At 51.4% G+C, this 17,779-nt stretch overlaps 1 protein-coding gene across 1 annotated transcript in view; it reads left to right on the top strand.

The window, feature by feature from the left end:
• ALMS1 (ALMS1 centrosome and basal body associated protein) overlaps positions 1–17,779 on the top strand; it is a 131,626-nt gene that overhangs the window by 12,310 nt on the left and 101,537 nt on the right. Inside the window, exons 4-5 of the mRNA XM_060247423.1 lie at positions 11,485–11,605; positions 13,137–15,408. Coding sequence (XP_060103406.1) covers positions 11,485–11,605; positions 13,137–15,408 — 2,393 coding nt within the window. The remainder of the gene's footprint in view (positions 1–11,484; positions 11,606–13,136; positions 15,409–17,779) is intronic.

Raw genomic sequence — 17,779 nt, 5'->3', positions numbered from 1 at the left:
ATTAGTAAATCAAACAATAGAACAGTAAAACAAATAAGGTGCATTGTCAGGTTGGAAGGGCACATTTCACAGGATGCAGTGGTTTTGGCCCCCACCCCCAAACGGTGGTGGTGATAGACAGGATAGCCCCATAGTCTGTAAAGCAGGATGTCCCAACAAGGGAGGCCAACTGATGGAATAGTTGCTGGAATAGGACGCCCGCTGCATCCTATTATAATTACGACAATTATGATTCAAGAATTAAGGTAAGACGATGAGCTGATATAGTTTCGTACGCCTTCTGCTGATGTCAGTGGTGTATGGCATACGCAAAAGAGTTAGGCAAATGAGTTGTGCTAATGAGCTCCAGTGCCTCTTCTTTCTACAAGGGCGTTCCCCACCCCCAGCCACAACAGACCCTAACCCTGGTTTGCCATGGGCTAGCCTGATCACATCATAACGTAAGAACATAAGAGAAGCCCTGTTGGATCAGGCCCATGGCCCATCCAGTCCAACACTCTGTGTTACATAAGAACATAAGAGAAGCCATGTTGGATTAGGCCCATGGCCCATCCAGTCCAACATTCTGTGTCACAAAAGAACATCAGAGAAGCCAGGTTGGATCAGGCCAGTGGCCCATCCAGTCCAACACTCTGTGTCACATAAGACACGAGAAGCCCTGTTGGATAAGGCCGATGGCCCTTCCAGTCCAACACTCTGTGTCGCTAAGAGAAGCCCTGTTGGATCAGGCCAATGGCCCATCCAATCCAACACTCCGTGTCGCATAAGAGAAGCCCTGTTGGATCAGGTCAATGGCCCATCCAGTCCAACACTTTGTGTCACAAAAGAACATCAGAGAAGCCATGTTGGATCAGCCGGTGGCCCATCAGTCCAACACTCTGTGTCACATAAGAACACGAGAAGCCCTGTTGGATAAGGCCGATGGCCCTTCCAGTCCAACACTCTGTGTCGCATAAGAGAAGCCCTGTTGGATCAGGCCAATGGCCCATCCAATCCAACACTCTGTGTCGCATAAGAGAAGCCCTGTTGGATCAGGTCAATGGCCCATCCAGTCCAACACTTTGTGTCACAAAAGAACATCAGAGAAGCCATGTTGGATCAGGCCAGTGGCCCATCCAGTCCAACACTTTGTGTCACAAAAGAACATCAGAGAAGCCATGTTGGATCAGGCCAGTGGCCCATCCAGTCAACACTCTGTGTCACATAAGAACATGAGAAGCCCTGTTGGATAAGGCCGATGGCCCATCCAGTCCAACACTCTGTGTCACATAAGAGAAGCCATGTTGGATCAGGCCAATGGCTCATCCAGTCCAACACTTTGTGTCACTAAAGAACATTGGAGGAGCCATGTTGGATCAGGCCAGTGGCCCATCCAGTCCAACACTCTTTGTCACACAGTGGCCAACCCACCCACCCCCAAGTGCCATCAGGAGATTCACAAGTGGGGCTAGAAGTCCTTCCTTCCTCCCTCCCTCCCTTTGTTCAGATGCTATCATAAGATTCCTTGAATGTAGGCAAAAGAAGCTTTATTAATAGATCAGATGGCAACCATTATCAGCCTGCGTTAGCAAGACTGTCTTGCAGTCTAAAATGGATTGGCAGTCCCCTAGCAATTATACCTTACAGAATAACATCTCCCCTTTCCCCTGCGCCCGCCAAAGTAATTTGCATTAATTAATACAAAGTTCCTTCTCAGGCTTCAGTGTCACTTCCCGTCAAGGTCACATTCCACATACTCTTTCCTTTTTAGGTGGTCCATATCAGCATTGCCCAGGGAGACCAGATTAGAGCTGTCTCCCCGCGTTCATCTTCTGCCTGCAGGCCTGGGACATAGCGCTACATGTCTAAAGAAACCAATGGGTTTTTAATAATCTTGAATACAATTACAGCATGGGGTTAGTACATCGTTCAAATAAAAACACATCAGCATAATAATCAATTATTAATAAGCAAGGATAATAATACCAGCAGAACAAATAGCAGCTATACCAGACAGGGACTTGTTCCTGCCAACGGTGGTCCTCAATCTTTTTTGAGCCTGCGGGTGCCTTTGGAATTCTGACACAGTGTGGTGGGTGCAACCACAAAATATGAGAGAGTGTGTCAAGACGCCTTGCCGTTTTTTTCCCTGTAGTCTGAAGGACGTGCACTTTCCTGCTTCTCCACTTGCATTGCACCTATCTCTGTGTAACAGTTATCACATTCCTTCTGCCTAGTCTCAAGGGTTACCAGGGCTGCTAAGGTCACTCTTGCAAGATTATGTGCACCTGCAGAAGGGGCTTGAGAAAGACTTGGGGGGATGGGGGGAAAGGACTGCTGCTTCCCGTTTTTCTTTGAAATGTAGCCATTTTAGCCAAAGCTATAAGAGAGGGGCAAAAGCTCGCCAAGCCAGTTTTCGCAAAGTCCGTCCTGCTTTTATCTGTCATGAGTTAATAAATATCCCATAACTGAAGTGGACTGTTTGTGATCCTTGAACTGCTGGGGTCTTGACAGAGTGAAGTCATGTATAAACTAATAGTAACTCCTTTAACATTTCACGTAGAAACTCTGCTTAACGGGATGCCTTTTTAAAATGAACATATTTTATAAAATATTTTCTTGCGATACACCTTTAATCAGGCAGTGGTGGTCCTCGTGCTCTGGTGGCAGGTGTTGCCAAAGCAGCTTTCTAAAAAATTCTGCACGGCTAATGAGGTTTTTGGTGACCAATCAGAGGCCCTGCTGGGCAAAAGCTGCACCTGCTCCCGCCCACTTACTAGAAGCACTCTGTGGGCACCAGGAAGTGTTTGAAGGTGCTCAAGGAGCCGGGCATGTTTAGCCTGGAGAGGAGGCGGCGGCTGGGAGGTGATAGGATCGCCATCTTCAAGGACTTGAAGGGCTGTCCTAGAGAGGAGGGTGTGGAATTGTTTTCTGTGGCCCCGGAAGGTAGGACCAGAACCAACGTGTTGAAATTAAATCAGAAGAGTTTCCGGCTCAACATCAGGAAGAACTTACTGACCGTTAGAGCGATTCCTTAGTGGAACAGGCTTCCTCCTTAGGAGGTGGTGGGCTCTCCTTCCTTGGAGAGAACCAGTTTGGTGTAGTGGTTAAGTGTGTAGACTCTTTATCTGGGAGAACCGGGTTTGATTCCCCACTCCTCCACTTGCAGCTGCTGGAATGGCCTTGGGTCAGCCAGAGCTCTTGCAGGAGTTGTCCTTGAAAGGGCAGCTTCTGGGAGAGCTCTCTTGGCCCCACCTACCTCACAGGGTATCTGTTGTGTGGGAGAGGGATAAAGGAGATTGTAAGCCGCTCTGAGACTCTGATTCAGAGAGAAGGGCGGGGTATAAATCCGTTGTCGTCGTCTTAAACAGAGGCTAGATGGCCATCTGACAGCAATGCAGATCTTGTGAATTTAGGGGAAGGTATTTGTGAATTTCCTGCATTGTGCAGGGGGTTGGACTAGACGGCCCTGAGGGTCCCTTCCAGCACTATGATTCTATGGGCACCAGATTGGGAACTTCTGTTCTAACCAAACTAGCAGTCGCTGTCCAGCTCTTTCGGTTGCTGTTTGTGGTGCTGAAGCTGCTGCCTCGGTTCCTTGACCTTGGTGGAAAGCGGCTGGTGATGTAAACCCTCGCGGTGTTGCCTTCGCCGTTTGCTTTGGCATGAGGCTGATTGGGAAGGACAGGTTTCTTGGGCTGGTGTCAGAGCTCGCCTCTCCTTCTCGCCTCTCCGCTTGCGGCATCTCTTTGTGCAAATGCCCACTACCCTCACTTCATCTTTCCCTAAACACGGAAGGGCAACTACAATGCAGCCGGTGACTTTGAACAAGCCAGTAGCCTCCATTCAAGCTATTCTTAATTGCTAATTTGGTCGATCGCGGAAAGCGCCTGTTGATGCTTTCCGAGGGTTTTTGAATGGTCCGTTGGTGGATACAGAATTGCAGAAGTACATCTCGTTCTCTCCATGAGGAGAACAAAGAATAAAAACAGAAAATGGACCCTTTGTTTCCAGTGCTTTTCTCTTTGCAATCCGGTTGCCGGGAAACGACAAACGCACCGCGCGATCCTGTTTCTCTGCCTTGGAAACGGCGGCTTGCTCCAGGTGATGTGTGTTTGTTGTGGCTTTTGGTTGCACTCAGGGGCATGCATATTCTGAAGTGAGGAATTCAGATTGCGTGCCAAGAGAAAACCAGCCCCAGTAACCAGAATAGATTCTGAAAATGAAGCAGGTCTGTGTGATTCTGCCTTCTGTGTAGATTTCCAGAACTGATTCTGCGTTTTTAAAAAATACTATTTGGGGAATAGCAGTGGGTGTTGCAGAGCAGAGATAGGTGGATTGCAGGAATAGAATCCAGGAGGTAGTAAGGGGGCGGGGTGACCTTTCCGAGGCTCTTGAGTGCCACCCTCATATGGACATATGAAGCTGCCTTATACTGAATCAGACCCTGGGTCCATCAAAGTCAGTATTGTCTTCTCAGACTGGCAGCAGCTCTCCAGGGTCTCAAGCTGAGGTTTTTCACACCTATTTGCCTGGACCCTTTTTTGGAGATGCCGGGGATTGAACCTGGGACCTTCTGCTTCCCAAGCAGATGCTCTACCACTGAGCCACAGCCCCAATCATGGCTCTCCAGGGTTTCAAGCTGAGGTTTTTCACACCTATTTGCCTGGACCCTTTTTTGGAGATGCCGGGGATTGAACCTGGGACCTTCTGTTTACCAAGCAGATGCTCTACCACTGAGCCACTGTCCCTCCCCTAAAGGTTTTGGGAGATCCATTGTTCATATGAACATATGAAGCTGCCTTATACTGAATCAGAACCTCGGTCCATCCAAGTCAGTCTTGTCTACTCAGACTGGCAGCGGCTCTCCAGGGTCTCAAGCTGAGGTTTTTCACACCTATTTGCCTGGACCCTTTTTTGGAGATGCCGGGGATTGAACCTGGGACCTTCTGCTTACCAAGCAGATTCTCTGCCACTGAGCCACTGTCCCTCCCCAACCCTCTGACCCAGCAGCAGCTGAACTCTACATTCCTCGCCCTCCCCCCCCTCCCCCCAGCCAGTGCTGGCTTACCACCAAGCTCTTAACACATGTCTCCTGTTTGTATCTAGCAATGAAGGCTGGAAACTTTTTTTAATAAATGAAAGCTGGGAACTGGAGTGTGCTGACTATGTCCTTAAAAGGTAAATAGCAGATCCAGCCTCCCAAACAATACCATCTGTCCCCTACAGCTCCACCAGATAGGAATCAGGATACAGGAGGAGAATTGCCTGCAGTTATGCGTCCCCCCCCCCCCCCCAGTAACCATGAAATTCTATACTTCAGCACTGCCTCCCTTCTTTTGGGATGGGGTATTACGTGCAATTTTGAGAAGAATCTTGAAAGTCCCTTGGACTGCAAGAAGATCAAATCAGTCAGTCCTCAGGGAAATCAACCCTGGAAGGTCAGATGCTGAAGCTGAAGCTCAAATCCTTTGGCCACCGAATGTGAAGGGAGCACTCACTGGAGAAGACCCTGATGCTGGGAAAGGCAGAAGGCCAAAGAAGAAGAAGGGGATGGCAAAAGAGGAGATGGCTGGACAGCGTTGCTGATGTCACAAACACGAATTTGAGCAGACTTGGGAGGAGGGCCTGGCGTGACTTGGTCCGTGGGATCGCAAAGAGTCGGACTCGACTGTGTGACTGAACAACAAATTATGTGCAATAGATGAGAGCCCCGTGGCGCGGAGTGGTAAAGCTGCAATACGGCAGTCCGAGCTCTGTGCTCATGACCTGAGTTCGATCCCGGCAGAAGCTGGGTGTAGGTAGCCGGTTCCAGGTTGACTCAGCCTTCCATCCCTTCCGAGGTCGGTCAGAGGAGTCCCCAGCTTGTCGGGGGGAAGGGGTAGAGGACTGGGGAAGGCAAGGGCAAACCACCCCGTCAAAAAGTCTGCCGTGAAAACGTCGTGATGAGACGTCACCGCAGAGTTGGAAACGACTGGTGCTTGCGCAGGGGGGACTGCCTTGACCTTTTTTATTATGTGCAATGCCACTTCTTCCTGCTCATGCTGGTTCTTCATCATTTAAGGCCTGCTTCACTGGATGGGGCCAGCTTCACAAGATTTACTTCTTAAAACGTTTATCCCTCGCCTTTCCTTCTGCTTCAGGGTGGCTTGAAGTAATGAAAAGGATTTTCAGGTTTAAATCCAAAATAAAACAGCAAACTCTAAATCTGCCCCCCCCCCCCACCTGTAAAGCTGCCTGCCGTTCGAAAGCCTTGGCAAACAGGCAGGCCTTGCAGCACCTCTTCAGGGAGCCCCTTCCACTGAGCCGGGGCCAGGGTGGAAAAGGCCCTGCCTTCGGTCGATGCAGGACGAGCCATCCGGAGCGGTGCAAGAGCCAACAGGGGACTGCCTGATGGCCGTAGCTGGTGCACAGGGACAGATAGAAGGAGACAGTCCTATGTATGCAGCGGCCAATGTATTACCAGCAGTTTTCAGCACAAATGTTTACGTGTATGTGTAATGTATATAAACAGGCCTCAGCAGGAGCTCACATGAGCACAGCTCCTGAACCTTTCTGAGGGTTCCCCCTCTTCCTCCCCACCTACCTTGTCCATTAAATAGTAGGTGCAACTGCATAACAATCCCTGGATTAGGAGAGCGGGCAGCCAGCCAGCCACCAGGGGCTTTGCCACGCACCCAGCAGCCCTCATGAACCCCTGAAGAAGCCCTTGGCACCCTTTCTCCACTTCTTATGTGATTTTGGGTGGCGGGTGGCATGCTGGCCTTTTGACTTGGGGGGTGGGGGCGGCCCAGGAGAGTCGCAGGCAAGCGATGCCTGCTTGAGCTGACTGGATCTCTAGGTAGCCCAAGCAGGCCTCGCTCACCCGGAGCTCTCCTGACTGGATCTCTAGGTAGCCCAAGCAGGCCTCGCTCACCTGGGGATCTCCTGACTGGATCTCTAGCTAGCCCAAGCAGGCCTCGCTCACCCGGGGCTCTCTTGACTGGATCAATAGCTAGCCCAAGCAGGCCTCGCTCACCCGGGGCTCTCTTGACTGGATCTCTAGCTAGCCCAAGCAGGCCTCGCTCACCCGGGGCTCTCCTGACTGGGTCTCTAGCTAGCCCAAGCAGGCCTTGCTCACCCGGGGCTCTCTTGACTGGATCTCTAGCTAGCCCAAGCAGGCCTCGCTCACCCGGGGCTCTCTTGACTGGATCTCTAGCTAGCCCAAGCAGGCCTCGCTCACCCGGGGCTCTCTTGACTGGATCTCTAGCTAGCCCAAGCAGGCCTCGCTCACCCGGGGCTCTCTTGACTGGATCTCTAGCTAGCCCAAGCAGGCCTCGCTCACCCGGGGCTCTCTTGACTGGATCTCTAGCTAGCCCAAGCAGGCCTCGCTCACCCGGGGCTCTCTTGACTGGATCTCTAGCTAGCCCAAGCAGGCCTCGCTCACCCGGGGCTCTCTTGACTGGATCTCTAGCTAGTCCAAGCAGGCCTTGCTCACCTGGGGCTCTCCTTTCTTGCATCGGGTTGCATTTGACTGGGGGAGGGCGGCATATGCTAATGAGTTCTGCTAATGAGCTCCACCACCTATTTTTCTACAAAAGGATCCCTGTATATAAATATATGCTCTCCCCCCCCCCCCCCCCCGGTTGTATGCTGCGGTTGTTTTGAAAAGAGCTTTGGCAGCAAGCTGTATTTTGGACCTGGGAGCAGCAATTGCCAAGCAGCGCGGCAGGGCCAACTGGTAGGTTGAAAGATGTATGGAGTCCGGAGTACCTGACCCCCAAGGGAGCAAGCTGCCTGTTGTGTACCTGCATGATTCATTTCCTTCGCCTGGCGGCCTTCAAATTGGCTTACACTGGCAGCTGACAATGTTGCCGCGTCTTTGCAGAAGGCACGATGGCGCGATTGCCGCCCGCTCGCTGATGCGGCAGAGCTGTCTGCCCTTGGAAGATGCTTCCTGTTGTGTGTCTGCATGAGTCACTGCTCTGAGGCTTGTCTATCAGTCTAAATGCAAAATGCGCTTCCAGGAGTGACTCACGGAGATAAGCAGGGCGAATGGTGCTTCTCCGAAGGTGAACAATTGTTACACTCTGTAGAAACAAATCTTTTTTTGGGGGGGGGGGGTATAATTAAAGAAGGCAATATGCCCTGGGCAATTGGACATCTGGGAAGCTCTTGTGTGAAGAATTAAAACAGCTCTGGAGAATATGGAAGTCTGCCATCTCTCTTGTACAACGGTGCAAACAGGAGCCCTCAAAAAGGCTTTTTTTGGTGGTTGTTTTATTTAATTTATATCCCGCCCTCCTCGCCGAAGGCAGGCTCAGGGCGGCTCACAGGTTGGGGTTGAAAAATGACCAGCGGGGGTAAAACATCCATGAAACATAAAACAATTTCAAAACATCAGTTATAAAGCAGCGTAACGATAGCTGCTAGTACAATGGTTCATGAAGCAGTTAAATTCCGATCATAGCAGTATAACTGGATGGTCAGCATTAGATGTTCCAAAGGGACCCCAAATCGCCATAGTGTGGTAGGAAGTCCAGAGCGATGTTAAGTTTCTGGTTTATGAGCCTGGTCCGTTGCTGTAGAAGTTGCGGTTATGGGAAAGCAAGAGTGCCAGTTTGGTGTAGTGGTTAAGTGTGTGGACTCTTATCTGGGAGAACCGGGTTTGATTCCCCACTCCTCCACTTGCACCTGCTGGAATGGCCTTGGGTCAGCCATAGCTCTGGCAGAGGTGTCCTTGAAAGGGCAGCTGCTGTGAGAGCCCTCTCAGCCCCACCCACCTCACAGGGTGACTGTTGTGGGGGGAGAAGATACAGGAGATTGTAAGCCGCTCTGAGTCTCTGATTCAGAGAGAAGGGCGGGGTAAAAATCTGCAATTCTTCTTCTTCTTCTTCTACAGGCCCTGCAGAACTGCGAGAGCTCTTGCAGGGCCCTAACGTCCTCCGGCAACTCATTCCACCAGCTAGGTGCAGCCACGGAAAAGGCCCTGGCTCTAGTTGACTGAAGCCGCACTTCCCTGACGCTGGGGACTGTCAACAGGCTTCGGGACCCGGACCGAAGTGCTCGCTGGGGCATGCACGGGGAAAGGCGGTACCTAAGTTATGCAGGACCCTGGCCATATAGGGCTTCAAAGGTTAAAACCGGCACCTTGAAGCGAGAGAGAGAGTTTGATCCTGCAAATGCACTGGACCTTGCTGGCATGTCCCCTACTCTGCAAGATTAGAACATAATAAGAGAAGCCATGTTGGATCAGGCCAATGGCCCACCCAGTCCAACACTCTGTGTCACATAAGAACATAAGAGAAGCCCTGTTGGATCAGGCCAGTGGCCCATCCAGTCCAACATTCTGTGTCACATAAGAACATAAGAGAAGCCATGTTGGATCAGGCCAGTGGCCCATCCAGTCCAACACTCTGTGTCACATAAAAACGTAAGAGAAGCCCTGTTGGATCAGGCCAGTGGCCCATCCAGTCCAACACTCTGTGTCACACAGTGGCCAAAAAACCCAGGTGCCATCAGGAGGTCCACAGTGGGGCTAGAAGCCCTTCCACTGTGCCCCACCCCCAAGCACCAAGAATACAAAGCATCACTGCCCCAGACAGAAGAACATAAGAGAAGCCCTGTTGGATCAGGCCAATGGCCCATCCAGTCCAACACTCTGTGCCACACAGGGGCCAAAAAACCCAAGTGCCATCAGGAGGTCCACAAGTGGGGCTAGAAACCCTTTCACTGTGCCCCACCCCCCAAGCACCAAGAATACAAAGCATCACTGCCCCAGACAGAGAGTGCCAACAATATGCTGTGGCTAAGAGCCCCTGATGGGCCTCTGTTCCATATGTTTATCCACTGATGGAAGCAGCAGGAGGAAGCGAGCCCATATGGTGGTTTTGGTACTGCAGATGTGGAATCTGCATTTCAGGACTCCTAAATGATCTTTTTGCTGTGTTTAGGACTTTTAGGAGGAGTCCTGTCCTGATTGGTCAAGTTGAAAATACGTAAGCAGAAATGGCTAATGTTGCTCACATTAACTTGAGATTGGGGCAGATGTGAGTTTGGAAATTTCCCTGCGTTGGCTGTATTCACAATCAATAGATGAGCTTGTGTCTTTTGTGCTGTTGTGATAGTCTGTTTCCCTCCTTGTTATAAAACAAAATGTTTTCTTCCTTTCCCTCCAAAGAAGTATAATTGGGGAACATCTTTCTGTTAAACAAAGAAACAAAAAATCCTAGTTTTTAAAATCTGTCTTTTGCTAGACTTGTCGTTTGTTGCCCTGTATCTCTTCAGGGGGAATGGATTGTTTGGCATCTCTCTCCCCACGATGATGATGATGATGATGATGATGATGATGATGAAGATGATAATGATGATGTTGGATTTATATCCCGCCCTCCACTCCGAATCTCAGAGTGGCTCACAATCTTCTTTGTCTTCCTCACCCACAACAGACACCCTGTGAGGTGGGTGGGGCTGAGAGAGCTCTCCCAGAAGCTGCCCTTTCAAGGACAACTCTGCCAGAGCTTTAACTGACTCAAGGCCATTCCAGCAGCTGCAAGTGGAGGAGTGGGGAATCAAACCCGGTTCTCCCTGATAAGAAGATGCTGGATTTATATCCCACCCTCCACTCTGAATCTGAGTCTCAGAGCGGCTCACAATCTCCTTTACCTCCCTCCCCCACAACAGACACCCTGTCAGGTGGGTGGGGCTGAGAGAGCTCTCCCAGAAGCTGCCCTTTCAAGGACAACTCTGTGAGAGCTATAACTGACCCAAGGCCATTCCAGGAGCTGCAAGTGGAGGAGTGGGGAATCAAACCCAGTTCTCCCTGATAAGAAGATGATGATGTTGGATTTATATCGCACCCTCCACTCTGAATCTCAGAGTCTCAGAGCGGCTCACAATCTCCTTTACCTTTCTCCCCCACAACAGACACCCTGTGAGGTGGGTGGGGCTGAGAGGGCTCTCCCAGAAGCTGCCCTTTCAAAGACAACTCCTGCGAGAGCTATGGCTGACCCAAGGCCATTCCAACAGCTGCAAGTGGAGGAGTGGGGAATCAAACCCTGTTCTCTCAGATAAGAGTCTGCACACTTAACCACTGTACCGAAAAGGCTCTCTGTGCTGAGTGTCGGGATTAAAACTTGTCCAATATGGAAAAACGGGTGATGCTCTTCACAGAAATAATGAGGCTCATAGTGGAAAAGAAGGAAAACAGGGAACGTTTGGTGGTTCAAATGCATTCTGTCTTTACCGGAGCCTTTTCCTGAAGAGTGGGAGCCTCGCTCGTTCCTTTAAAATTCTGTTATGAAATGTATTTTAAGAATAATGGCGTCGTGCCATTTTTGAAATCTGTATTTCGGCGCGACTCCTTTCCAGTCGCTTCGCGTTGCTGCCGTGCGCAGCTTTTGACCATACTTGGTTTTCTTGCCGCCCGTGCCAGCTGGCAGGGCAGTGGCATTAGTAAGGCTGTGACTAGCGGGCTGTGCCTTTCTCGGTTGTGCCACCTCACCGTGCTGCTCGTCATCTTTGCAGAAGTTCAGGACAGCCGCCTGTCTCCCAACCTCCCCCTGCTGACGACATATTCCACGCAAGGTCGGACCTTCTTCAACGAGACCCTCTTCCAGGCCTTGGGGACGGATTTTGCTCCTTTGAGGTGGGGAAACCTACTGCTTGCTGGTGCTATGAAAGGGTGTTTTTAAAATCTTCTGTATATGATGTCACCAGTGGGCCCTCTAAGCTGAGTTAGCGTGAGCCAGCTCACCCATTTTTAGCCTCCAGCTCACACATTTTTGTCTCGGCTCAGGAAGGAGGGACGGTGGCTCAGTGGTAGAGCATCTGCTTGGGAAGCAGACGGTCCCAGGTTCAATCCCTGGCATCTCCAAAAAAGGGTCCAGGCAAAGAGGTGTGAGAAACCTCAGCTTGAGACCCTGGAGAGCCGCTGCCAGTCTGAGAAGACAATACTGACTTTGATGGACCAAAGGTCTGATTCAGTATAAGGCAGCTTCATATGTTCATATGTTCAAGGAGGACCCCACAGCACACTAACGGATGCAGGAGCTCACAGCTTTAATGCCAGGAGCTCACAAAGTAGAATTTTTGCTCGCAAGACGCCGCAGCTTAGAGGGAATGTTGGATGTCACAGGAAGAGGCCCCTCCTGACCGTCCCACCAGCCGAAGAAGTTTGCCGGGTGGCTGCACCAGAGAAGGGCCTTTTTGGCGGCAGCCTCTCAGCTGTTGAATAAACTTCCCTGGGGAGGTGTGCCTCGGCCCTCCCGGTTTCAGTCTTTAGTAGGCAGCTGAAGATGTTTTTTTTTTTAAATTGAGGATCACATTTGATTAATTTAGTTCTTTTTAAAAAAAATGTTGGCAATCCAAGGTGTGATTTTGAATTGTGGTCATTTTTTCCCCCCAGTAGCTGTTTTTTTAATTTATGTTGTAAGTGGCCTTGAGTCCTGTAAAATAGGAAGTCAGCAAATAAATAAATTAATACATAAACAAGTTCCCTTAGAAATGCATTTTTCCCTGAAACATCGTTGTTAACCTGCATATATGTTGTCTGTTTGTCTCTGTCTCTCTTTCTCTCTCTCTGTCTCTCTCTCTCTGTCTGTTTCTCTCACTCTTTGTCTCTCTCTGTCTTTCTCTCTCTCTCTCTCTCTCTGTCTCTGCCTGCCTGCCTCTCTCTCTCTCTGCCTGTTTCTTTGTCTGTCTGTCTCTCTCCGTGTGTGTATCTCTCTCTGTCTGTCTTTGTCTCTCTCTGCCTGCCTGCCTCTCTGTCTGTCTGTCTCTCTCCGTGTCTCTCTCTCTGTCTCTGCCTGCCTCTCTCTCTTTGTCTGTTTCTCTGTCTGTCTCTCTCTGTCTCTGCCTACCTGCCCCTCTCTCTCTGTCTGTTTCTCTGTCTGTCTGTCTTTCTCTGTCTTTGTCTCTCTCTCTCTGTCTCTACCTGCCTGTCTCTGTCTCTCTCTGACTCTGTCTCCATCCCTCTCTCTGTCTCCGTCCCTATCTCTGTCTTTCTGTGTCTCTCTCTGTCTCCGTCCCTCTCTCTGTGTCTCTGTCTCTCTTTGTGGGGGTGGGGGAGAACTTTAACTGGGTGCACTGCTTGGACCTGGAATTCTGCTTTGTTTCATCCTCTTCTCCAAGGCGTGCTCAGCAGGATCATAATCCTCCCTGCAAATTCTCTGTTTCAGGGGGACACCCGACAATTCCAGCTCGGCTTGTGAAACGTCAAGACCCCTGCAGGCAAGCGAAGCCGTACGGGCGGCGGCCCACGACGTCAGCTCGGATGTCGACTGCTTTTCTCTATCTCAGCACCCGTTTACTCTCAGCACCGTGACCCCTAGTAACACCAGCCCTGGCAGTTGCTTGTCCCAGTATCCCTTGTCTTTTTCCAGACCGGCGCCGACGGAATGGGGGTACGACAGCGGAGAGCACCCGCCTCACTTCGTTGCGGGCACCGACGCCTTGGTCTCCGAGGACAGGAACGCCCAGGTCCTCGGGATGCAGAAGTTGCTAAACCAGCCATCGGCCACATCTCTTCCCCCGGAAGCGCCTCGAGGAACCGTCCCAAGCCACGACCCCTTCCTTTTGGACAGCACCGTGCCAGCCCCTCTCCTTCTGGAAATGCTGGAGCGAGAGGTGGGGCTGCCTAAGGACTCTCGATTCTTGTCGTCTTCCGAGAGCTCTTCCTGCAAAAGCGTCTTAGGAAAAGATCCAGAGGGAAACGAAACAAACTGGCTAGCAGAGAATACGGTTCCGGGACCGAGGGAATCAGACGCGTTCGTAGCGCCGCATCGAGAAGGTGGAAGGAGCGCTCCTGGGCCTGAATCATCTCGGCCGTTCTCCGACTCCGAGGGAAAGCCCTTTACAAATGCCAGTTTACCAGGACGCTCGCCTGCCCAGACTTTGCGGGCGGCGTTGGCAAACCAGGGGCACGGTGCGGGCGATCCTGGCACGATTACGGGGTGGCTTCCGAGACCTTTGCCAGACGAGCAGCAGCAGCAGGTTTCTGCAGCTGAAAGTGAGAGATCCAAAGAAGACCGTGTTTCAGCTGGGGCCTCTTCTAGACGTAACACCCCTGCACCCTTTCAAGTCACCGTAAGCCAAGCACTTGGGGATACCGACGGTAAGCGGGTGAACAGTGCCGCACTGGGAACTCAGACTGAAGTGAACAAAAAAGACTTAACCCTTTCAGGCTACAGCATCAAGAGAGAGCACAAGAATACAGGGATCTCCCGTTCTTTCGCCGAGGGGTCATTTTTCGGGTACCTGGCTCACCCCATAAACCATTCTACTCCAGGGATTGCTCCAGCCAGAGCCCTGTCACAGAAGGCTCCCGGTTTGGCCCCGCCAGTCCAGTCAGCTCTTCAGCCCCCTCCGTTTTCCTTCTGCACGGAGACTTTGACGAGCTCCCACGGCACCACCCGCATCCCTTCGGTGGAGAAGCTCCGTGGGCTGTCCGGGGACGGCACCCTCCTGTCTTACACCGAGGAGCCTCCCACGCTCCGTAGCGATCAAGAAGCCGGAATCGGGAACAGCGAGAGCCTCCAGGCCCCGCATCCCCTTAGAGGCAAAATCCAGTCTCTGCCTTCTCTTAACTTCATGGAGAAAGTCGGGGTGTGGAACACGAGCCGGTCGGCCGAGAAGATGTCCGATGCGCTGGCTTTGCAGAGCTCGAGCAGGGATCCCCCCCGGCAGAAGGCCTACAGCGCCATCACGGATCCCTTAAACCACATTTTGCTGAAACAGCAGAGCCAATCCGAGCGGCGGGAGGGCCCGGCTGCTTCGCTCGCTGCAAGTTCCGTGGCCAGCTTGTGCAGCCTTGATAAAAAGCCACCGAGCGCTTTCCCGCTGACCCGGTCTCGGTCTGAAAACTCCGTGATCGCCGTCGGCCAAGAGGTTTCGAGGGCCGACGCCGGGAAGGAAATAGAGCAGTCCGAGGACCCCCGGCCTGCTCACAAGAAGGACACCGTTTTGGAGCCCCCGGCGGCAAAGCGAAACGACGCCGAAGCAGAGGACCTGCAGGCCCAACGCTACACAGCCGTCCTTGTGTCCACCGTCTTAAGCGACGAGGAAACGGTCGATAGTGTCGGCGGAGAACAGGTTCTGAAACGCTTCATCACCAGCGAGAGGGTGGCTGAGCTGCTCCGAGAAGAAGCTGCCTCTCCGAGCGGCGACCCAGGAAAGACCGGTGGCCATTGGGGCGACGCCGGAGTGTCGCCATGCGCTCGTCTCAGCGCCAGCCAGCTCAGCATGGACCATTTCAGTGACGTTTCACCCGACAGCCTGAACCAAGTAAGCAGTTCCGTGGCAAGCAGCTGTGTCGACATGAGGCTTTCTCCAAGACAGCTTTCCCTTCTTTCCGGGGAGTCACGTATCAGTTTGGAAGAGGCCTCGGGGACCCGGTCTCCCTTGCCGAAGACTCCAGATGATGGGGAGATCGATATAGAAGAGAGAATACCGGTAAGTTCTTTGTTTTGTGTTGCAACTAATTTTCCCTCTGAACGTTCTTCCGCTTTCCCCCTCACTGTTGGCAGCTACCGCAGCTGTGTTTGCTTCGTTGCCATTTTACCTTCTGTCTCATGAGTCCTCAGGGCTTTTTCTATTGCACATTAATCATTAGAGACATTTACGTCTGCCTGTTTTTGCCAAATTTCAGGCAACACGGCCTGAGGCTGCCAGATGAGGCTACCATGCTGGTGTTGCCTCTGGCCTTTTCCTCTTGGCTGCCTCTGGCCGGGCCCGGTCTCAGCCAAAGGTCTTTCCCTCCAAAAGCAGATACCGGGGATTGAACCTGGAAACTTCTGAATCCCCAGCATCTGTTTGCTTATCTGTGTGAAATAGTTTCCCACATGTGCAACATCCCAGACCCTGGACTTCAGGGACCTCTGTTGGGTTGAAATTAAATCAGAAGAGTTTCCGGCTCAACATGAAGAAGAACTTCCTGACCGTTAGAGCGATTCCTCAGTAGAATGGGCTTCTTCGGGAGGTGGTGGGCTCTCCTTCCTTGGAGGTTTTGAAACAGAGGGTAGATGGCCACCTGACAGCAATGAAGAGCCTGTGAATTTGTGAGTTTCCTGCATTGTGCAGGGGGTTGGACTAGATGGCCCTGGAGGTTCCTTCCAACTCTAGGATTCTGTGACTTTAGGCCTGTGTCTACCCAGACACAAATGTGGCTTAATATTCCCCCAGAAAGAGATAGAAAGGGAGAGAGATGGAAGTGTAACCAAATTTTACCTTTGTTGACCTAATCAAAGGAGCCAGCTGAAAGCAGGGAAACATATGAACCTATGAAACTGCCTTCTATGAATCAGACCCTCGGTCCATCAAAGTCAGTCTTGTCTACTCAGACTTGCAACGGCTCTCCAGGGATCTGAAGTTGAGGTTTTTCATGCCTACTTGCCTGGAACCTTTTTGTTTGGAGCTGCTGGGAACTGAACCTGTGACCTTCTGCTTACCAAGCAGATGCTCCACCACTGAGCCACTGTCCACTGGTAGAGCATCTGCTTGGTAAGCAGAAGGTCCCAGGTTCAATCCCCAGCAGCTGGCCCTTCCACTAGGCAAATTAGGCTTCTAGCTCCACTGGTGGACCTCTTGATGGCACTTGGGTTTTTTTGGCCACTGTGTGACACAGAGTGTTGGACTGGATGAGCCATTGGCCTGATCCAACATGACTTCTCTTATGTTGTTACGTGACACAGAGTATTGGACTGGATGGGCCATTGGCCTGATCCAACATGGCTTCTCTTGTGTTCTTCTGTGACATAGAGTGTTGGACTGGATGGGCCATTGGCCTGATCCAACAGGGCTTCTCTTATGTTCTTATGTGACACAGAGTGTAGGACTGGAGGGGCCATTGGCCTGATCCAACATGGCTTCTTATATGTTCTTATGTGACATAGAGTGTTGGACTGGATCGGCCATTGGCCTGATCCAACAGGGCTTCTCTTGTGTTCTTCTGTGACATAGAGTGTTGGACTGGATGGGCCATTGGCCTGATCCAACAGGGCTTCTCTTGTGTTCTTATGTGACACAGACTGTAGGACTGGAGGGGCCATTGGCCTGATCCAACATGGCTTCTTATATGTTCTTATGTGACATAGAGTGTTGGACTGGATGGGCCATTGGCCTGATCCAACATGGCTTCTCTTATGTTCTTATGTGACACAGAGTGTAGGCCTGGAGGGGTGATTGGCCTGATCCAACATGGCTTCTCTGATGTTCCTATGTGACACAGAGTGTTGGACTGGATGGGCCACTGGCCTGATACAACATGGCTTCTCTTATGTGACACAGAGTGTTGGACTGGATAGGCCACTAGTCTGATCCAACAGGGCTTCTCTTATGTTCTTATGTGACACAGAGTGTTGGATTGGAGGGGCCGTTGGCCTGATCCAGCATGGCTTCTCTTATGTTCTTATGTGACACAGAGTGTTGGACTGGATGGGCCACTGGCCTGATCCAACAGGGCTTCTCTTATGTTCTTATGTGACACAGTGTGTTGGACTGGATGGGCCACTGGCCTGATCCAACATGGCTTCTCTTATGTTCTTATGTGACACAGAGTGTTGGACTGGATGGGCCACTGGACTGATCCAACATGGCTTCTCTTATGTTCTTATGTGACACAGAGTGTTGGACTGGATGGGCCACTGGCCTGATCCAACATGGCTTCTCTTATGTTCTTATGTGACACAGAGTGTTGGACTGGATGGGCCACTGGCCTGATACAACATGGCTTCTTATATGTTCTTATGTGACACAGAGTGTTGGACTGGAGGGGCCACTGGCCTGATCCAACAGGGCTTCTCTTATGTGACACAGAGTGTTGGAC

This window comes from Heteronotia binoei, chromosome 9 (assembly GCF_032191835.1).
Source record: "Heteronotia binoei isolate CCM8104 ecotype False Entrance Well chromosome 9, APGP_CSIRO_Hbin_v1, whole genome shotgun sequence".
NCBI classification, from domain to species: Eukaryota; Metazoa; Chordata; class Lepidosauria; order Squamata; family Gekkonidae; genus Heteronotia; species Heteronotia binoei.
This window is presented reverse-complemented; position numbering and strand designations above follow the sequence as displayed.